The sequence below is a fragment of the Eutrigla gurnardus genome (genome assembly GCF_963514095.1).
Source record: "Eutrigla gurnardus genome assembly, chromosome: 3".
NCBI lineage: Eukaryota > Metazoa > Chordata > Actinopteri > Perciformes > Triglidae > Eutrigla > Eutrigla gurnardus.
This window is the reverse complement of record NC_139917.1, coordinates 19,313,447-19,335,617: the sequence shown is the minus strand read 5'-3', so window position 1 is coordinate 19,335,617 and position 22,171 is coordinate 19,313,447. Positions and strand designations below refer to the sequence as shown.

Here is a 22,171-nt window from a genome sequence, read left to right as displayed (position 1 = left end):
TGCAAGCTCCCTGCAAAATGAAAACAAACGCCTGAGTTTGCATGACTTCTACGGATTTGGATGAAAAAAAATGACGAATGCGACACAAAATACCTCATAATTCTACTAATGGTTTTACAAAGTTCTCCATTGCACTGGGGTAATGTATCCAGTGAACTGAGACTGATAAACAGCATGTTCACCATACTGGATCTGCATATTTGATATCTCAGAGTTTATTTTGAGCACAGAATGCATTGAATGACAAGAAAAAAACTGTATGAAACTGAATCTATTAACATCGATCCAGGCTGCCAAAAAAAGCTGAATGTCTGTATTACAGTCAGTGATGCAACCCCCCCCCCCCCCCCCCCTCAAGATTCCACTCCTTCCACCACCATATCAATAGGTCCATGCAAAGAAAATCAAAACCTGAATTAACAAACCCCTACCCTAACCCCCTAACCCTAAATGATGATTTTATTTAGATATTTAAATATAAAACAGACAAAAAACAAACAAAAAATGTATTCATTTTATTGTATTTAATTAAATAATGTATTCATAATTTGTATCTGTTTTCATTTATCCACATCAAAACCTTTATTATTTAAAGCCCATCCATGATGATGTTTGGCACACCTATTTTTATTTATAAAATGTATTTATTTATTTATTGGGGGGCGCCAAAATTGTTGCTGCATACCCCTCTGACACTGGGTAGTTGCGCCCCTGATAACAGATCCTCTGACTTTGTGATCTGTTTCATGATCCAGTCTGAACATTTTGGTGACGTTTAAAAGGTGACAAAGTTCTGGTAGCTTTGGTGAACACAGTGTCCTGCTGCTGTTCCCCCTTGAGCTTAAACAGGCCAATTTGAGATAATTCCTTAGAAATGCAGGTGACACACATAGAGTGAGTAACGGCGTTAACGCGCGTTAGTTAACGTAAATACGGAGAGGCGCCAGAAAAAGCGCAACAGGAGCGACCGAGACGTGGCCTTGACTCGCAGCAGAAGCAGAGACGCCCACACAGACGGAGGAGGACACGCTATAAAAATGTGACTCGGTATTTGCGTGTCAGTGGGGATCCTTTGCAAAACCTCCAACCCAACATGAAACAAGCGGATTCAGCCATGGGCGGGAATCGGGAAAGGACGTCGATGCGTTGGACTTTATCAAAGGGACGCGTGGTTTGTGATCTGAAGGGGAATACGTGTTTTCATCTGTTTGTGGGCTTCGCTGAGATGATTCCACAGAGCCGGTTTTAGGAGTTAAACTCAGGAGTGGGAGAAGGAACGCGATCTTCTGGTTGTTCAGATTGACTGGGAATCTGAACGATGTAGTGGTGAGCCCTTTTTTTTTAATGATTTTAAAGCTATTAATTAAAAATGTGGTTGATAACGCTAAGATGTTTTATTATGGTGATCCTAATTCTCCTGTTCACACTTTGTTACGTGCTGCAGAAGTGCACCATATTCTTCAAACGGGTGCAAATCCGCCATCTAATGGTATTTCCTCCACAATTGGCAAAACTGCTCAGTGAGAAATTGTTCTATAGGCCAATATATACAGTTTCTGTTCATCACGACTGATCTGTATCAGCTATTAGGTTCTCTTCATTTTTTAAACTCAGTGAAACTATAATATCCGTTACAGTTTTGAAAAATAATGTAATAAATTGGGAATAACTAAAACGTGAATCGATAATAAATACAGTGTATAATGAGATCAAATAAAGAAATTACAAAAAAAACAATTAAATTAAAATGGACCAATTCGATTAATTGGGAATAAGATTACTAGGCATACATATTCTAGGCGTTCTATGGGCTACTTGAGTCCCAATAACATCAAACTAAACTCAGGTTTGAACTGAGGCGACAGTATTGTGAATACACTTTATTTATCCTGAGGGAAGCTGATGACATAATCAAATCCATGTTGCTAATCATACCTGTCAGCAGTTCCTTGTAATTGCCTTGTAAGGTGCCAGCACACAGCATGGCTCAGCAGTAGTGGGTTGTAATATGTTGCTCTTCGTTAGCGTGTTGGGAGGATTACCTTGTATATATCCTCCAGTCGGAGTCCACTCTCACTAACTGCAGCTCTTACCTTTGTTCTGATACGTCAGGCTGGACACCATGAACAGGATTCAAAACGAACAGTCTTCTTAGAGGAAGATCTTTTAGGAGAAAAAAACACCTAAATCTAGGTCATATCTTCAGATATTAGGGTTACAAGTTGAATGAAAATACATCTTTAAGTTTCTTGGGTCACCATTAGCTGCCACACTCGAGTGCTCCTTGTCACTGATTCTGGAAACGTAGCTTCTGAACAACCATTCTTTCAAAATGTATTCCCTCATCAGGTGTGTAGACGATGATTCGGGGACAGCGTCGTCGAATGCGTCACTCATGAATCTCCCTGATGTTGATTTAGGTTGAGCTGTAGTGACTGCAGCCAGATGTCATTTTCATTTGCATCAAACCATTCAGTTTGCCACTGTGTGGAAACACCTGCATTAATTATGTGGTTTCCTATATTTTTCATCTGTATTCATGTGTGGCTTTTGCTGTTTTTAAACTATTAGTTTAATATCATCAAATCAACGGTATTTTACTGATGTTAAATGACAACCCATTTGCTCTATGTGATCTTCTTTCCCTTGCAGCCTCCTTTCACTATGGGCCTCTTGACCTTAGGACTTCAGTGATGTTAGCTTTGAGCCACTGCAACTCCTCATCCTCCCCGCTCCTGCCTCATGTCCCCACTGACAGCGGAGGGAAGGGGGAGGCCGGGCTGGCTGTTGAAGGGCTGTCGCAGCACCTAAACCTCACCTCGATGCAGCCCACCACCAGCGGTGTCATTGTCGTCGTATTGTCCATGACGTTGGGCATCATCTCCAACATTGTGGCTCTCTTCATCCTCGCCAACGCCTATTCCCTCCAGCGGCGGCGCACCAAAGCCATCTTCCTCCTGTTTGCCAGTTCACTTGTTGTCACAGACTTCGTTGGACACGTGATCCCCGGCGCCCTGGTTCTGAGACTCTACCTCTCTGGAGGTGTGCTCCCTGAGGACTTCAACTCCTCGGATAGTATGTGTCAGTTTCTGGGCGGTAGCATGGTCTTCTTTGGCCTGTGTCCACTCTTCATGGGCTGTGCCATGGCTGCCGAGCGCTGTCTGGGCGTCACTAGGCCGCTGCTGCACTCGTCCCTGGTCACCAAAACCCGCGCAAAGATCTGCCTGTCCATCATCTGGCTGGTGGCTCTGTGTGTGGCCGTGCTGCCGTGCTTCCAGCTGGGCTCCTACACCTATCAGAACCCAGGGACCTGGTGTTTCATCAACGTGCTCAATGACACTCGGAAGGTGGACTTGGCATTTATGGCGCTGTTCTCTGGACTAGGCCTTACCTCGCTGGCCGCGTCGCTGGTGTGCAACACAATCAGCGGACTGACGCTGGTGATCGCTCGGCTCAGGAGGGAGCCCGGCTCCCATCACTCAGCAAAGACCCACGACATAGAGATGGTGGTGCAGCTGGTTGGCATCATGGTCACCTCATGTATCTGCTGGAGCCCTCTGCTGGTAAATATTAGGAAGTACAATACCCACGTTTACCAGAAAAAAACAATATATCATCAAAGAAAGGGATTCAAAGTTAACCTCTTTGTCTCGCTGTAGATGTTATCAGCACAGAATTCACACAATAAACATCTGTTATTTGCAGTTATTACTTGCATGTCATTGAAGTAATTGGTGTTTGTGCTATGTCATTATCAAAACCACATTGGAACTAATTAATACCAGGCACTGATCAATTCAGGTGTGTGGCTTGGGTCAAGACCATCCTTGTCCTCGTTTATATGGAAAACAATACAGCTACATCCATGTCATCCATCCGCACTTTAAGAACTAGTTTGTTGTGCAAAGATGTTGTTTTTGACTCTTTCATCACGTAACAATTGCGCCCATTTCATGCCTGCAGATCATTGGCCTGATGTCGGTGATCCGCTCTTACCAGGGATCTATTGGAGAGTACTACAAAACCTTGATGGTGATAAGCGTGAGGCTGGCCACGTGGAACCAGATTCTAGACCCCTGGGTCTACATCCTGCTGCGCCGCACTGTTCTCCAAAAAATCTACCTCATCGCCAAGTGCCAGGCAGGAATAAGGGGTAACATGTTAGGCCGCTGGGAGCCCACCTCGTATCGCAGCTCAGAAAAGAACGTCAACCAGGTTTGAGCTGAGAGAAAGACTTGATAAAGTACTTTGTGGATGTATCTTGTCACCAGCTCATTGAAGCTACGAAGAACTCTGTGAATAAAGACGTTGAGAAGGAGAGACCCACATAGAAGCATGTAGAAGGAACTCACTTTGTGACTGCGATGGTGGAGCCGATCAGATTAGAGAGTTTGACATTCCTTCGCTGGTCCAGAAATGCTTAATGGATTCAATCAAAAAATCTCTTTCATACTCCAGCAACGTTTACCAGTGGCTTTACTATCTGACCTTACAAATGGAGCTAACTCACTCAATGATTTTGCACATAAACCTTCAACTGTTGAACGTTCCTTATTATTGTTGTATTCTCGACTCATAGTAACAAAGGGCTAAGATGTAGGCCACAGTATAACCGTGCTCTTTCCTGAGAGACTCAGTGTTTTGCAGGAATGGTAAGATATTATTTGGCTTTTTTTCACCAGCTTTGGGAGTAAAAGATAAACAGTTAGATGAATGTGGAAGAATGGAGGGGGCTCCAGACTAAAACCAGAAGTATTTAGATAATGTTCATTATTCTACTGAATGTATTTCATTAAGGAATGTTAAATGCATATACTGTGGAGTTAATGTTTGTTTAAATGTGCTTTCCAAATGTTTATACAGTGCTTTTTGTGAAATAATGTAAGTTGATACTTGAATTGGACCCTCAATTGAACGAGGATATGTAAATAACTTTAAATTGAATGTAAATAAAACAATGCAATGTGACCGTAAACTGCATTTTTATATTATTTTTTGACTATTTGTCTTTTCCTTCTTAAAGGAAATGTTAAAATACAACTGGGATCTTAATCTCCAGACTTAGAAATGGGGCCCAAGATGAGGCAAAACTATTTGCCCATTATGCCTTGAAAGTGTAACGCTCAAAATACGACATGGCTTAATATGGGCGCTACAGTGGGTGGAGGAGGTGAGGCTTAGGAGGTCAGATGGGTTTTCTGGGTGCCAGCCAATGTTGGGTGAGAAGGGAACAAGGCAGCTGACATGGCAGCTAAAAAGGCACAGATAGGAGACATTGATCTAAGTGTATGCATCGGGGAGTGTATATATATAAATACACACACAATGACTTCAGGTCGTTAGTTTGCACCTTATTTCTTTGTAAATTAAATGTGGACAAAGTTTCTATTAGGCTGACGGTGATCAACAACATTGTCTTGCTGTCTGTTTTAATTTGTCCCAGCACCATTCTTCCAGTGTCATGATGAACTCATCTGTGAGTGTTGCAGTATAAACTGTGAAACCTTTTTTTTTTTGTATTTTTGTAAAATAAGCATCCCTTGTACAGTACGTTGGATTCCTCGGTGAACGCTCCGCTTTGAATTAAAACCTTTTAATATTTTTCCTACGGGAAGTCTGTTTTGTTTGAATGTTTTATTCATTCATTTATGTATTGTAGACTACTTGATTTCATTTTTCAGTGTTTACCGAGGAAATAAGACTACATAAATGCAGTGCTGATGTTTGAACACTAGGGGGTACTAGAGGACAACGTAGAGGCGTACGTCTGTACCTGCCATATACACCATTTGAGTTTTAACTGTTTTAATTTGTTGCTCATCTAGACAGCTTCTGTTGAGCATAGTTTTACCACAATTATGATGGAAATATGGATATCTTATCAATGCCCATTGAGAAACTCTCACTCTCTCCCCCCCTCCAGGAAAGGTCAGAGGTCAGACTCAACCAGGGAAGTGTCCTGGGAGCTGGTATGGATTCAGCAGGGAAGGCAGAGAGACTCCACTGGCGTACAGGTGGCAGCGTTTAAACCTCCCAGCCGGAACTTTCTTGTAACATGTTAACGAACACACATCTCTAGAGAAACGAGTAAAGCAACATTTCAGTACGATGAACTATATCTTCATGAGATCTCATTTGACAGGGGTTGACTTTAATTAGGACTGGGCATAGGTTTCCCCCTGCAGTACAGCAGTTTGAAGGCTTTTATTCAGGTCAAGTTTATTGCTTAATAAACCCTCTCTATGATTAAAACAGCAGTATTAGTGTCATGCTGTAAATGGCCAGCACTGTTAAAAAAACACATACATACACACACACACTTATAGCAACATTGGCAGATGTGAACAGGGTAATACAAAACATAAAGTCTCCAGTAGGTGGCAGCAGACATCTTTAATCTCGGTTGATTCGTTGTTGGTTTGTAGCCCGTTGCCACTAAAACCAAAGAAGAAGAAAAGAAGTCATCTCAGGCCCGGCGACCCTTAGATGGTTGATACCTAACGTTACCACGAAAACATCTTTTTATTCGCTCGTTGTCAGAGGTAAGCGTGAACGGCTCTGCCGGGACTTTGACAGAAGTCAGTATTATTGTGCGAAAACGACCCCTAGCAATATAAAAAATGCTAACCAACGTTAGCTCACTAGCATCAAGTGGCCAGTCAGTGCTACACATCTCCAACGCTAGGTAACTAGCTTTGTCGCAGTGACATTGCCTTAACATACAACATAAATGTAAATAACGGGATTGCCGGGCCGCTGTGTTAGATCGTGTGTGTTAATTTGAGGAAGAGTGAACTGCTAACGTTAATACACACCTCCCTCAGCCTGTTTGTATCCAGCACAGTTTCGTTTCACACGCAGCGGTTTGCTAGCAAAACACAAGCATGTACATTAGCTAGCGGTGATATCCTTCGTGACATTTAATTTGATGTCAAGCCGCCAGTTGTGCGCAGAATAACAAGGGAGTTCCCTTCTAAAGGAGTTGCTAGCGTTGGTCTGGTAGTCGTGACGGCATGGCGGCCGCTGCAGCGCAGTGGGACGAGCACCAGGCGTACGAGGAGCTGCTGTACTGGGACAGCCTGATTCAACAGGGCCACCGCCTCCTCCCGCACGACTTTGACAGGTAACGTCACACGCACACACACCCACACACACACACACACACACACACACACACACACACACACACACACACACAGCATCTAGTGAATGGTAGTCTTCCAATAAATTAGAACATTTAATGATCCTGAGATAAAGCAAGGTTATTTAATTTAAGTAAATTAATATCAATTAAACCCAGTGTGTTTTACATTTAAATACATATGACAAGTAACGTAACAGGTAACAAGTGTGGTTGCCACCGTGGTGATCAGAATATGGTGCGTTTTCCTTGTTTGCATCGTCACAACTGGTTGATTTTATATTTATGTATATATATGAAGGTGGATAGATCAAGCCATACAGGGTCTTGCTTACTGTTCAAAGTGCTGACAGTCGTGTTATTACATTTTCGTTGTACCTGTTTTTGACTTGAACACTGGAGCTAGTCTTCAGAGGTGTCATGTCATAATTTCCTCCCTCCAGATATGAGGATCTGCGTTACTGGTATGACTGCCTGTGCTACGAAGAGGAGCTGAGACAATACCACCATTACATTGCCACTATCGAGGAGATTGAGGATCATCGGCACCATGAGGTTCTTGTTTCAGCTGCTAAATTGTCCCCCCAAAAGACTTGATTATTATTATTATCAGCTTTTTAGTTTGAGTAATTTAACCTGCTTCTTAAAGCCTCCACATTGAGGCTCAACATCTAACATTTTCCAGTTTCTTTCTCTTGCACAAAATCTCTATATGGTGCATGTTTACTTTTTCCAAGTGCTTACTATTACTATTTTTATTGTACTTCCCAATTCTATTGTTACTTTCTGAGTAGCAAAAAAACTGTTTATGGAATGCCACAACTGCTTTTAATGGACTTGCATTTAAAAAGTAATGAATACAATAATCTATTTATTATAAAAAAATTATGTATTGATGTGATTGCAGTATAAATTACAGGTATATATTTGCTCGTCATCACTATGTTGTCCTTTTTCTCCACATTAAAGTTACCTATTCTGATTTCCCATTTAAGGAGGCTGTGGCCCCACAGGTTCCTGCAGGGCCGAATGATCGTCATGTGATGGCCAAGCACTCTGAAGTGTATCCTTCACCAGAGGAGCTGGAGGCGGTGCAGACAATTGTCTCCCGTGTGGAGTGTGCCCTTAAGACGGTGTCTGACCAGATGGATTCTCCGAAAGATGACCAACAAAATACAAAGGCAGAGAGGTGAGCGAAATGTCCAAATGGTTTGTGGCAATTATCGCTTGATTTTAAAAAGTATTTCACGTGGTGTTTAAAGTCTTTTAACGTAACAGTTTCCTCCATTTACATGAATAATTAAATCCATTATTCTTTTCCCCTCTTCATTATTCAAGCAGTGATTCACAAGAGAGAGTCCTGCGCGGCGTTATGAGGGTTGGTCTGGTAGCCAAGGGACTCCTGCTGACGGGAGACAAGGACCTGGAGCTTGTGTTGCTTTGCTCCCACAAACCTACCATCACTCTGCTTAATCAAGTGGCCGAAAAGTTAACAGCAGAGTTGGAGGTAGAACTCACTACCTACAGTTGTTTCATGTCATTCTCCATAAAAAAATGTGAAAGATTTCTAATGTCTTGTTCCTCTTTTTAATAGGCAAGTTCAGCAGGGACATATACAGTAAGCCAGTGTCCAGAGGATGCAGCCCTTGTTGTAACAAGCACCAAGGAGTCGGCCTTGGCTCTCACTATCCACCTGACGTCACCTCTTGTCAGGACAAAGCAAGAGAGTCAAACCGCAGAAGACGAAGAAAAAGAAGAAGAAGACGATGACGACGAAGAGGAAGAAAAAGAAGACGAAGGTATGTATGTTGGTCGAGTCTCCAGCGACAGCTACCACAGCCTGATCTGTGTGGTCTCAGTATTCAGACACTGTACTCCTCCACTGATCCGCAATTGCACTGACAACTGAAACGCCACCTATGTTGTCCATCTTCATCTCATTCACCCTCGGTGGAGCTTGTACAGTGACTGTCTCTGACAGATGCCAGTGAACAACTAATGAATGTTGGCTCTTCACTGGCTCATGAGTCCTGTCATTGTTTTGGGACAAACTGGTGTTTGCCAGCACTACATTTCCTCTGTAGTCGCTGATACATATCTGCCCATATTGTTGATAACAATGCCACAATCATAAAAAAAACAACCCAACTCTGTTCATTCTTGTTGAATTTCATATTTAAAGTGAAGGCTTTTCAAGAATAACAAGTTAAAGCGCGCCTTGCATGTTCTTGATACTGAACGTGTCCATTTGGCACCAGCTGCAGCAAAACTGATACATATAAAAACTGACAATGAGGCCATTTGTTTCTCTAGGGAGAATTTACATTAAACAAGACAGGAGGAAAAAACTAGAAACTATTAAATCACTGGTTGTTTATAGATGTATGTGTTGGTTAGTGGAGTGTTTGTCAGTGTTTACCAGCATGAGATGTATTTACATGGGAGGCTAACGTTTCAATAAGTTAACTTAAAGCCCCACAAACGGAACCATACCGGTCTCTGTGCAGTTTTAGTCTGTTTACTATTCTGCAATTAAAATGGTGTTATAACTGCGATCATGATTTTAGCTTCCACAATCATTCAGACTTGATCAGGTGCCGTACTAACCAATGCATGGATTCACTGAGCTCCGTCAAAAAGAACAGCGTTTAAAACATTCAGCTAGTAGCTTCTCCTATGAACTCATACTTTCTCTGTAACACAAAAACATCCTGCAGTTTTTCTGTAGTCTTCTCACCAACTGGTCCCAAGTCAATTTTTAGGAGTTGCATTTTCCCAGTTAATCTTTAATTTTAATCATATCAATAAGTCAAGCTTAAAACGTTATAGTTCTGTCAATACCTGATTTCAAGTAAACCAAAGAGCTGGTAAAAGGACTAGCTTGTAAAGGACTTTACTTTAGTGACGTTTTTATTAGTATTTCTTAATAGTATTATAAAATCCAAATATATTTACTGAAATGTGCAGCTTCAGAGTCTTACTTAAAGATAATTAAAATCTTACTTAAATGCTATGTTAATTGTGGCTATTATTTTGCGGCACTATTGCAAACATGCTTAACAGTTGGCCATCTGTTTTTCCGTTTTTGATCTGCCCGATCCCTCATGCCGCCGCCCATTGTGGTGCAGAATGGAACTTGCAGAAGTCTTAAATCTGCTGGGGATAGACTAGTTGAATTGTATTTGTACTGTAGAAAATGAGCTAAAACGTGCACATAGCTGGTATGGCTATTTGTGCTCCCAATCTTTCATTAGGGCCCGTTTAAGCCACCTTTTAGATGAAGGGACTCCATCAGTTTTGCTGCAGTATGGGGCAGACATGAAGATTCTCTTAATGCTTGTGGTTTAAAATTGATTGCATTTTAGTTTGTCAAGTTCTTTTAGGAACGCTGGACCTTTGACCAACTGGACACACTGTCTCAGGAAGGGGGGAAAGCAGCAAACCCAAGCCGAGGGGCTGAGGGAAGGGGGTGTTGTTGTTGTTTACACAGTGCATACATTTACAACATGCTATGCAATGATACAATTACAACTGTGTCTTTATCAAATCCTTTAGTTTGTCACACTGTGGAAAAGTTAGCTGGGATCTGTGACAGGTGATTATTATGCTTGTTGGGACCAAAGATTTACACATTAGGTACTTGGGGACCCCCTTTCCCTGATGCTTCTGGTTTGGGGAAAGCTGCGACTCCCTGAGCTGCAAGACAGAGCCGACCCCCTTGGTCAAACTGTACCTTTTCTTCTTACCCCACCTCGTCAATAGCAACGCGAACAGTCAACGATCCGCCGGACGTTCTGGAGAGGCAGAAATGTCTAACTGCCTTGGCGTCTCTCCGCCACGCCAAGTGGTTCCAGGTTTGCATTCACGTCCTTATTTGTACGTAAGGTTGAATTGTTTCTTTGAATAGTCTCTTCTTATCCATTTAGAGACAGTTGCACTTAAAATGAGCTCTCAGCCGTTGTTGATGTAGTCCATAATCTTATGAAAGAGGAAAGTGTGTCGGAAGCTTCAGGGTTTTACTGATTAACTCACGAAGAGTGACCTCCTTATCCATACCAATGACAAAATTGGAGATCATTGGTATTGATACCAACTTATAATTTGATGGATCAAAAAGTTCTTGTCAGATTGTGCTCTCTGTTGCACACAATAAACGGCATGTGTACAAAACTGTCATAATATGTCTTAGTTTTAACAGTTGTCGTTTTGGAGATGGCTCAGACCTTCTGACCTGTCTGTGCTTTGTTTTCGCGGCCGTTTTTTTTGAGGAACCCTCAGATCACAGGGTTGAGTTGACATGAGAGGCGGGAGCTCCTCGGATTGAATTGGCTTTTGTTTGTGTCTCCAGGCCAAAGTCAACAACCTGAATTCTGCCGTCCTTGTGATCCGGATCATGAGAGACTTGTGTAACCGTGTTCCTACCTGGACGCCGCTCTCGGGATGGGTGAGGAAACTGTGGATGTACATATGATGGCGGATATAAATCAGGCTCATTTGAGGCAGCTCCTCTTTAGCTCTTTGATCAAATCCTTGGATTTTGATAAGTAGTGTCTATGCTCTCATCTCATCTCTGCAAAGCCTCTTGAACTGCTGGTAGAAAAGGCTATTGGTACATCGGAGAGACCAATGGGAGCGGGCGAGTCATTGCGCAGGGTTTTGGAGTGCGTTGCATCTGGAATCCTCTTGGAAGGTGAACTTTTTATTTAATTGTCAAACCAGAATGGATTTTTGTACATTAATATACTAATTTAACCTACATCTGTGCAAAGATGGCCCTGGAATAAAAGATCCGTGTGAGAAAGATACTGTTGATGCCACTGCATGTCTGACTCTGCAGCAGCGTGAGGACATAACGCAGAGTGCTCAGGTAAGATGGAGATGCTAATAAATGCAGCCCAACACACTCATGTGTTTTTGGATAAAGTACCTTACTCTCACATTCTCCTCAGTTTGCCTTGAGGCTGTGTGCATTTGGACAAATACACAAGGTGTTGGGGATGGACTACAAACCTATGAAGCCACGGAAATCACTGGGAGCCGGAGGCAAAGATGGCATAGGTACCCGATGATCTGTGACATTTCCCTTTTTCTGTTCACTGAAAGCTTTCGTGAAACCTTCTGTTCTCATGCTTGTTTGTGCTGTTAACACGCAGCCCAGATACCACCTGCTGGACACTTCAACTTGCCAGCCAAAAGATCTTACACGGAGGTGGACAACGAAGGGGAGGGGCCCCAACTCAACAGCAAACAGAGGAAGTTTCTCAAGTTCCAGAAGCGCTTCCAGAGGAAATCATGTTAGTAATGAATATTATAGGCCCTGGTATATGCTGGGAGCCTTTTTACTGTTATATGCTATATTATTGAGGTCTTTACCTTCAACTCCATAACACAACTTGTACCTGGCATTGTACAGGTGTTATAATATACAACTGTATATTGTCAGTTTGAATATTGGCTCTACTTATTTCCATCCAATTTAATGTTTGTTGTGACAGTTTGTACAAATACACTATTTACATGCATCCACATGCACTGGGCTGCTAGTTTATTATGTACGCTTAGCTAAAGCTAATGCAATCTAGGGGTGTCCCCGATGAAGACTTGACAAAGTTGAATCTGATTGGACAAGACGTACTCAGTGTTTGACACTTTGTTGTGTGTAGGGTGGGTGGGTGCCGCACTGTCCGTATTCCTGAAACGGAGCAGAAGAGATCAATAGACAAGACGGTTTTCGTGGTTGTAAATGGAACTTTGGGCTAAATCTTTTCCCGCCGTCGTAGCAATCTATAGACAAAAAGAAAGGCGACTGATAGTCAACGACAGAGAGAGCTGCAAGTCACAAACAGCTGTTCCTGCATCCATCCCCCTGCCAATTTTGACAAAATCATTCATTAATTTAAGATATATTTAGTGCTACATTCTCATGTGGGTGCTCTGATTAATAAATGTATTCTTTGATTTTTAAACAGTCGCCTTATGTTGTTGTTATTTTGCCTTTCTGAGGCTTTCGCCAAGATGCTGGTCCTGCAAATTTGGATAGTGCAATTTAGTCTGCAGAGTGGTTTATTCATGCAAAGTAAGGAGATTAATTGAAAGCACATGAGTTATTTTTTATTTACAGTATTATTAATGTTGATATTTAATCGAGTGAGATTGGCAGTCGAATTGGCTCCTTCGATCCAAAGCTTGACTAATCGGGGTCACCCCTAATGCAAGCTAATATCTCTGTACTTAATACATTGGTTACACAATGGATATTATTACTGAAACTTTTTTTTCACATTTTTATATGTCTCTGAAATAAATTGTGCAGAATTTATCCTCAAATGTAATGCATTTTACATTGATAACAGTAAGCCATAAGCACATTACAACAACTACATAGTGTTTGAGTACACAGCCTGCTGTCCACAGTGCATATTCAAGGTTTAACACTTGAGTCCATGTGCTTTTGTGACACTGGAAATTTAACTGTGTGTGTTGTTTTTCACAAAACTGTCTCAGTAATGTTTTGACCCTGCAAATCTTAACTTGGCATATTTACCCTAAATGATATTCTGTAGATGTTTAAGAAATGCACAATAATCCAAGGTTACCAGTCTTTGAGAATATGTGTAATGATTCTACCTGTTCCTTTTTCTCCGTAGTCACAGATGATTTTAGCATGAATGCCGTGATGCGTCTGAACCAGTACAAACCTGGTCTGGAGTACCGACTTATATCTCAGACAGGTCCAGTCCATGAGCCGGTCTTCACAATGGCTGTGGACTTAAACGGGAAGCCCTACGAGGCGACGGGGCCCTCCAAACGAGCTGCCAAGCTTAATGTAGCCACCAAGGCAAGCCTTTTGTATTTCTATCTAGTTGCTTTAGTATAAAATGTTAAGTAGCCTGCATGGCATCCAGTGTTTTGTCCTGTTGGCTACAATGAAGAACCCACTCCACTTCTTTGTAAGTGTGAATTTCTCCAAACACGTCACTTAAAAAAAACGAAACCCAGATTTAAGGCATTGACGTTGTTTCATGACACAGCGCCTGTTGTGATTGTTGGCTGTTTTTCTTACACACATTTCAGCCCATACTGTGAAGGAAGATCTTTTGACTTTTGTAATTCACAGGTCTTGCAGGATCTCGGTCTTCCAACGGGCTCCGAAACCAAAGCAGAGCCCACCGGTGATGTTGAAGGAACCCAGGGATCAGTAAAAGTTTCTAGCGCGGCATCCACTACATCAGAAGACGTACGTACCACAGTTCCTCCGTCTGGAGTGGTGTATTAAGAAGTCTTCTCAGCCCTTTGCTTTTCTCAGAGAGAGAAAGGGTTTTAAACAGCCATTATTTGTCCATTTGCTGTGAACAGAGCGGTCAGGGTCCTATCTTGACCAAAAAGGGCAAGAACCCTGTGATGGAGCTGAATGAGAAGCGTCGCAGCTTGAAGTACGAGCTGTCTGCCGAGACGGGGGGCTCCCATGAAAAGTGCTTTGTCATGGAGGTGAGTCAGCATTGCCACATATGCAAGAAATAAGAATACAAAGATAATTAAATGGTTTGAAGTGAACACAACAATGACAACACTTTAACCTTTAGTCCACCCAGCTGGCTGACTATAATGGTAGAATCTAATAGAAACTAATGCAAAAATGTTGCCGTTATCGTTTTCCTGTCTAGGTGGAGGTTGATGGGCAGAAGTTCAAAGGGAGAGGTTCAAATAAGAAGGAAGCAAAGGCCTACGCTGCCCTCACCGCTCTGGAGAAGCTTTTCCCAGACGACGACGCCAACAGAAATTCTACAAAGAAGAAGGTCACCTACACTGACATGGCAAGTCATCTAGTTAATGGTGTGATCTTTGGTTTATCTAGTTGATATTACTCCTCCGAACCAGTCAGGGTACATTTTCATTAAAGTGAACATGGTCTGTATTTGGATGTGGGCCAATTTGGGTGAATATATGTTGTGGATTGGGGCTTGAAGGAATTGTAAATGTGTAAATGTTGAATAAAACATGCTCATTTAGCGAATTGTTCCTTTTTATCTTAATGTTTAAATGCATCTCTGACACATGAGCCCTTTTTTTCCCTGCCCAACAGCACATCCCAGGGTTCGGCACTATCCGTGGCATTCCTTCAGATCCCGGGACTCGTGGCTGGGGTCCCAACAGAGGTCGAGGCAGAGGTCGAGGAAAACCCTTTCAGTCAGCACCAGCCTATAACAAGAGTAAATACTTTTGTACTCTCTAGGTGTTCTAGTATTTACAAAGGCAATATAAATTCCTTTAAATACAATCCATACACCTGTAAAGTACTTAATTCATTTTCTTTATTTTTAAAAGCCAACTACAGTTATGAGGGCAACACTGGAGCAGGCTATCGTAAGTGTCCACTACTCACCAAAATATACCTTTATATACCACGCATGTCCTTTTTTTTCTTCATTTTTTTGGTTTTTACATAGCAGTGATGTTGCTCTTGTTTAATCTGTCATTTAGATAATCTGTATGGAAATAACGGAGCTGGCAGTACAGCTAAAGGCACTGAATCAGGCAGCAACATTGGCTACGGCACCTTTTACCCGGAGGGCAGCAACACCTTTGTCTCCCCGCCCGTAGACAGCTCTGACTCTAAAACGGCAAAAGGAGAAAGCTACCAGTCGATGCCTCCGCCCGCCGACCAAGAGAGCCCCTACAGCTATGGGTATGGAGATGAGAAGAAGAAGATGCTGACCCAAGGTCAGAATGAGGGCCAGGGAGGAGACTACTCTATGTACAGCACAGCTTACCCTAGCTCGGTGACGGGTGGCCAAGTGTATAATAATTACGGTGAGTAAAGATGTAACAAGTTGAAATCTAGCCCTGTAATCAAATAAAACCGCTTGCTAAAAATGCATTGCTATCTCTCTACAGGCTGGGGAAGCCAGTCCTCTGGGAATGAACAGGGGTACGGCATGTACCAGGGCTTCGGAGGACAAAACCAGGGCTCATACTCTGGATACAGCGACATGAATTACTAATCATCACGTTGTGTCTAGCCTTTCTCACCACACTATGCCATTTTTGTGTTTGTTGTGTTTTCAGCTCACTTGTTTGTTCTTGGACATCTGAAAAAAAAAACTTGTAGTTGACAAAAGCCGGCTTATTCTTTAATTAAAGGGTACCCGTTTTCCTTCTGCGACATCCTTCATGTCCTTGTTGACATGAATGTGAAAATAACATACCTGGTTTGTCATTGTCTTGTTTCTAGGGTTGTTGGTTTTTATTCTAGTGTACTGGTTCCGTATCAGTAGGTTCTGGTTTTTATTTCTGCTTGTAGCTGTGTCCTGTAAATGCTCCAAACTTTCTTGTAAAATAAATTACTTTTTTTTTTTAGCCGAGTTTCCCACCATCTGTTTGCTAATTTATAGACAAGTACAAAGTCGCCAAAATTTAGATTTTAGAGGTTACCTTCTCAGTTACAGTGATGGATGGAGCTCTGATATTGAATGTCACCGTTTTAAGTCAATGAAAACCAGGTCATCCTGAGCTTCCCTTAGAAATACCAAAGATAGTCCTCACATCAGTGTTGAAGGTAATGTTTTGCAATGCTCAGGAGTGCAGTGAATGGCTTCTGCAGTGCAGATGCTCCACAGTATCAGCCAGTCTGACACGCACGGTATATCTGGTACAGAATATATCAAAGTGAATGCACCTACACTAGCCCTTAAACTTAAACTTGCAAACCTGAGTATGTATTATTAATCACTTTCTGAAAACGGCTCGCCACACATTTAATGTTGCTCTTCGATAAAGGTTGTGAAACCAATTTAAATATATATATATAAATTATTATGTCCCTAGTATGAGTCAAGCTATAAAAAAAAACTGGCTCTTACATTTCCCATGATGCTTCTCACTGACTTTCCTGCCTATGGTTAAGTTCACACCAAATCAGGTGTTCCAGGGTGCTGGAGAAGAAATATAGCAGCCCATGGTGAAAAGTTTAAGAATAATCAACTTTTGGAGAAATGCAACCCATCATCACATTGTGGCAGCCAATCATGTAACCGGTGTCCAGAGCTGTACAACCCAGCTAGAGGGAACAAGGAGGTTAATCATCGTGCAGTCCTTTGGTATCGTAGGGCCATTAGTGACACTTCCACACTGCTGCACAACCCTGCTGCGTCGCTGCATTGCCTGATTTGGTATGAATGCAGCCTAATAAACAAAACACATCTTTCAGACTCCACACCACCAGTTTTCTATCACGGGATGTCTTGTTAAAACTTGGAAGTCCAATTCGACATAACATCACTATGATGTCATCAGGGTCTTTTTTTTTTTTTTTTTTAACCTTCAAAAGCTCCTATTTCTCAGCCACAGAAGACAATAAACGACTGTTTGCCGGTTAGGCAATAGTCCTCCTGACAAGTGACTTGGTGTGAGAGGAAAAAATGCAGTGCCCCTTTAATCGGGTCTGCGTGTGAGCAGCGTAACAAATGTGCAGATTTTGAACGCTGCTTTCATCTTGCATGCTAGTTGCTATTCATGTGTTGTGTAAGAATGTATCTAGTTTGGAAATGCAAAAAGTATATTCACAGTTTTTAATGCTTCCAGCTTCTAGTTGTGGACCCCGAGTTTAATAAGACAAAAATATTTTTTTAAAGCATTCTGTGAGACAGTATTTGGCCATGTCGTCAAATCCTATTGTGATTTTTATATGAAGCATTAAACCACAGAAATAAACTCAGTAAGTTACGTTTTTCCAAAATTATCTGTAAAAGTGGAAACGGATGAAAAATGAAGAAGGAAAAAAATGATTAACACTGAAGTGGAAAACGTGTTGTCTGGACACCAGCTATAATAACCATTGCAGATCACATGTGGTCCAGATGAGCCTGCTCTCCCAAGACTGAGTCAGGCAGTGAGCAGTGAGCAATGATCATGCCCGTGGTCCGGGGCTGGCCCTCCTGCAGCCGCTCCTCCGGGAATGCTGATAAAAGGCCAGGAACAGCACTGCGAGGACAGAGAGCATCCAGCCAGGTCATACTGAGCACACCTCACCAGTTATCAGCTGTGAGTGCTTTTGTTGTTGTTTGATCTTTGACTCTGACATTGTTATCTCTGCACAGCGACACCTCCTCTTGGCGAGTTGTTTTTCTTCTTTCACCAGCTTTTGTTTTCTTTTTGATGGGAGAGCACTAAGGCTTTAGATACTTTCCTGTTGTCTCTGTTGAGGCTAATGAAGGTAATTTGATCTGAAAAAAGAGGCAGTTGTTTGCCTCCGAAGGCATGAAATTGTGACCTCTGACCCTCTCAGCCTCGACGACATGGCTGCTGTGATTAGTATTAATTCCAGCTGGGACATGTCAGCTTCAGGCTGCAGCCAATCACAAGTCATCTTTCGGCATTAAAAGCAAGAGAGCAAGTTGTTTGGTGACATAGGAAGGAGAGAGGATGCGTAGGCTTACATGGTACGCTGCCGCTGTGGTTGGTTTCTCTTCTTGTTTCTTTTTGTGCGAAAAAACATTTGTTTTGGGGGGTTGGGCCAAATGTCCTTTCTCCATTTGAGCTGTGTTTAGTTCTGCTTTTGTCTGTAGATCTGATTAGTTTTCTGTCTTTTGAAGATGGCACTTACACTGGTATCCATGTTAATCGCTGCCATTCCTGTGGCCTACTGCTATCCTACTGCCTTCCAGGAGCTGCCTTCGGAAACGAGCAGTGAGTATCCAGTCAAATGGGGGTTTTTGTAGTTTCTAACAAGTTTGTATGATGTGAGCTTTTGCTCCTCAGACTTTCAACTCTTGAGACCGTTTCCTTACAGCAAACCGGACCTCCATTAAGTTCCTGGCTGTAGGAGACTGGGGTGGGGTTCCTTATCCCCCCTATATCACTGCTGTGCAGAAGGCTACCGCTCGAGAAATGAGCAAAGTGGCAGAGCAGATGGGAGCTGACTTTGTTCTGGCCCTTGGCGATAACTTCTACTATAAAGGTGTGGACAGTGTGGATTCTCCTCGGTTTCAGGTCAGTTGAGTAAGCTGTCTGTCTCGTCTTTTTTCCCCCCCAAGCAAACGCTATGGAAGTAAAATTACTGCTTTGTCATCTAATTCTTCCATCAGGACACGTTTGAATTGGTGTACACAGCCAAGTCTCTCAAAGTCCCCTGGTATGTCCTTGCTGGCAATCATGACCATGCAGGCAATGTCAAAGCCCAGATTGCATACAGCAAGAAATCTGACCGATGGTAAGGACCAATTTCGTTGTCCTAATCCGATGCCGACGATGCTCGAGTGTGACGACTCTTGTTTACCTCCTCTTTTAGGAAGTTCCCCTCTTACTATTACGAGCTGAACTTCCACATTCCCAACACTGGGAAGACCTTGACCATCATCATGCTCGACACCATAATGCTGTGTGGAAACTCCGACGACTACGTGGATGAGAAGCCCAGAGGCCCCTTGCGTGCGGTGGATGCAAACCGTCAGCTGACGTGGCTGCAGGAGCGACTGGCCCGGTCCACGGCGGACTTCCTCTTGGTGGCCGGCCACTACCCTGTGTGGTCCGTGTCCGAGCACGGACCCACAGAGTGTCTCCTGCAGAGACTTCATCCTCTGCTCACTAAATACAAGGCCACTGCTTACCTCTGTGGTCATGATCACAATCTGCAGGTGGGTTGATGCGCCGTGACCAGCTTTTGGCATAAATCTGCAAGGCTGCCTTTTTGAGTTCAATGCCATCTTGTCTTTTTGTCCCCATACAGTACATTGAAGAGTCGGGTGTGGGTTACGTGGTGAGCGGCGCTGGAAACTTCCTGGATCCTGATATCCGTCACTGGAACCATGTTCCTAAAGGTTCTGTGAAGTTCTTCACTGGCCAAGCTTCAACACTGGGAGGCTTCGTCCATGCAGAAGTCACAAAAAACAAGATGGTCGTGACCTTCTTCCAGGCTAAAGGCACTTCTCTCTATCGTACCGTGCTCTCCCAAAGGAACTTTGAGTAGACTTGCTCATCACGTGAACAGCCATGTTTGTAACTTGCTTACTGCATTAGTCTGCAGTGAGTAATGGTGGTTATTGGGTTTTTAAATATTTCAAATGTAATATTTTAAAAGATCAATTGGTTTTAAATGTAAATTGTGATAAAATAATAAATGGTTTGTAACAACTCTTGTGGCGCTGACGTTTCTACCACAGACTGGGATACTTCCGCCTGCCTTGTGTGCAGAACAATGGTTTAGAAGAGTGCTGTGTAATCTGTAAAGGCAAGTTCTGTTGGTGCCCTTCAGTTTAGCTTGGGAATGCTGTTTCTCTATGCAACAAGTATTGAACTTGAGGTTTGAGATGCCCTCGGGTCTTCTATAGGTCAACTTTTGCCTTAACTTGCTTGTCGGGTTTAAGTGTGACGAAACCAGAACAATTGGGAGCTGCTTCCTGTTGCAATTTTTCAATACCTGTTTTTTACAAAACCTGATGTTTGGGCCTACTTTGCTCACATAAGTTGTCTGCGTCGGCCTGGACTTAAATGTGCCGTCTTCAGTAGCTGCTTTGTTCTGTTCTTGGTCAGTCAGGTGACTTGACAACATGCCATGACCTTGTACTCTCCTCCTCCTCTACCCCCCCCCCCCCCCCCCCAAGCTCACTTACTAACTTCGTAGTTGTACATTTGGGGGGAAATGTTGTGACTATAAATCGGTTAAGTGGACAGTAATGCCTACAAACACTCAAAAGAGGATTCAAGTGCCCAAACTATGGTTTTCTAGTTTACTTTTTGGATAAATCTGCAGTACAGGGGGTTGCAAAATGGCTGTAGGCCCTATTTTAGACTTCACTTCAATATGGACATTTTCACTGCTTTTATATGCAAATATCTGAAGTGCTATAACTTTTTCCCATCACCTAGCCTTTAAATATATTGGTCATAAGGTGGTTTTATATTAGAAGCTCATGTACAGATTTTAAATGCTGACCTATCTCAGCTACTGCTGAAGGACGGGAGCGGTCAAGACTTCCAGTCACTGCTCTTTGTCCGTCACGGAACTACATGGCCTGCCAACCAGAGGATTAAGCTGAATGACGGCAGATTGGCAGTGACCGCAACGAGGATAAACTAAGCCAACCAATGACGACATTAACCTGGGATCAAGGCAGGACTGACGGGTTTCTATTTTTTCTCCCTCTTCCTGCTGGCATGTTGAACTGCCTTTAATTTCTGTATTATATAAGCATGTATAGTTTGTGTAAATGACCACGGTATGTTGGATGGTAGTTTTCAAAAATCTCCAAACAGGCCAGGACACGCTATCTTATTGTATAATGTAATGAAATGCCCAAGTGTTTGTTCCTTGTGCTCATCTTTTTTTAACCAGTCTGGCTACCGTAGGGGTTACTGACTGTTGCTGATCCACTCGGCATGAGTTACAGACTGCTGGTGTCATGCAGCGTCAAACAGAGCTGGGACGGAGAGCTGAGTCAGTGCCAGTAAGGCATCAGCTGAGAGTAAGCTGTCGCCTGAGGGTAAAGGGCAGGTAAGGATCACTTAACTCTGGCTGACGCAAACTGACTGTAGAGCGAAAGACAGCCTCATGTTTGCAGCTCAAGTCAGGTGGACTGAAGGTTAGACACTAAGTGAATTCAAGGTCATTCTATGCATGTAAACGTTGATCTCTGGACTGCATCTTCTCAGTGGGTGCCTCAAGGGCTTTGAAGCATACAAGAAAATGTTTAAATTCATGATTAAAACAGCAAAAACTACCAGCACGGAGACGATAGAAAATCTTTCACACCACACTTAACCTCAATACAGCCGTCTCCTGCACTCAACCCTAGGCAAGCATTGTGTCACATTATTTTTTGGAAGGTAGCAGATCTCCTGCAAGACTGCTCTAAACAAGCCAGCAAGTGTTGGAAGATGGAACAATTAACTCTGAAACCTAGGTCAGTGTGAAACCCTGCAACCCAAATACCCAGAGCCAGAAGCAACCCTCTGAAATAGATAAGGGTTGTTACATAGAGGGTCCTGAACCTTCTGTGGTTGCACTTCTTCACAGACTGACCTTCTTTCTTTATT

General features: G+C 42.8%; 3 protein-coding genes across 6 annotated transcripts; all 3 read left to right on the top strand.

Moving 5' to 3' along the window:
* The first annotated feature begins 936 nt into the window (after positions 1-936).
* LOC311010571 (prostaglandin E2 receptor EP1 subtype-like) lies at positions 937-4,968 on the top strand. The gene is made up of 3 exons (XM_084005117.1): positions 937-1,326; positions 2,653-3,563; positions 3,964-4,968. Exons 2-3 carry the CDS (start codon positions 2,694-2,696, stop codon positions 4,219-4,221), a joined length of 1,128 nt encoding a protein of 375 aa, XP_083861243.1. The 5' UTR covers positions 937-1,326; positions 2,653-2,693; the 3' UTR covers positions 4,222-4,968.
* A 1,460-nt stretch (positions 4,969-6,428) lies between these two features.
* Positions 6,429-16,496, top strand: LOC311010960 (interleukin enhancer-binding factor 3-like). 2 transcript variants are annotated; one of them, XM_084005619.1, is made up of 20 exons: positions 6,429-6,542; positions 6,980-7,123; positions 7,585-7,696; positions 8,137-8,330; positions 8,483-8,648; positions 8,736-8,940; positions 10,904-10,995; positions 11,490-11,585; positions 11,720-11,831; positions 11,911-12,008; positions 12,091-12,199; positions 12,295-12,435; positions 13,789-13,979; positions 14,259-14,378; positions 14,498-14,629; positions 14,806-14,955; positions 15,225-15,351; positions 15,467-15,505; positions 15,623-15,952; positions 16,037-16,496. In XM_084005619.1, exons 2-20 carry the CDS (start codon positions 7,014-7,016, stop codon positions 16,141-16,143), a joined length of 2,631 nt encoding a protein of 876 aa, XP_083861745.1. In that variant the 5' UTR covers positions 6,429-6,542; positions 6,980-7,013; the 3' UTR covers positions 16,144-16,496. The 2 variants fall into 2 exon arrangements, with proteins under 2 accessions (XP_083861745.1, XP_083861744.1); XM_084005618.1 differs by having other exon boundaries at positions 8,480-8,648.
* A 1,538-nt stretch (positions 16,497-18,034) lies between these two features.
* On the top strand, positions 18,035-20,270 carry acp5a (acid phosphatase 5a, tartrate resistant). Of its 3 annotated transcripts, none has more exons than XM_084004879.1 (6): positions 18,035-18,181; positions 18,733-18,826; positions 18,930-19,129; positions 19,225-19,349; positions 19,428-19,773; positions 19,866-20,270. In XM_084004879.1, exons 1-6 carry the CDS (start codon positions 18,044-18,046, stop codon positions 20,103-20,105), a joined length of 1,143 nt encoding a protein of 380 aa, XP_083861005.1. In that variant the 5' UTR covers positions 18,035-18,043; the 3' UTR covers positions 20,106-20,270. The 3 variants fall into 3 exon arrangements, with proteins under 3 accessions (XP_083861005.1, XP_083861006.1, XP_083861007.1); XM_084004880.1 differs by lacking the exon at positions 18,035-18,181 and adding an exon at positions 18,548-18,595; XM_084004881.1 differs by lacking the exon at positions 18,035-18,181 and adding an exon at positions 18,561-18,579.
* The last annotated feature ends 1,901 nt before the right edge of the window (positions 20,271-22,171 follow it).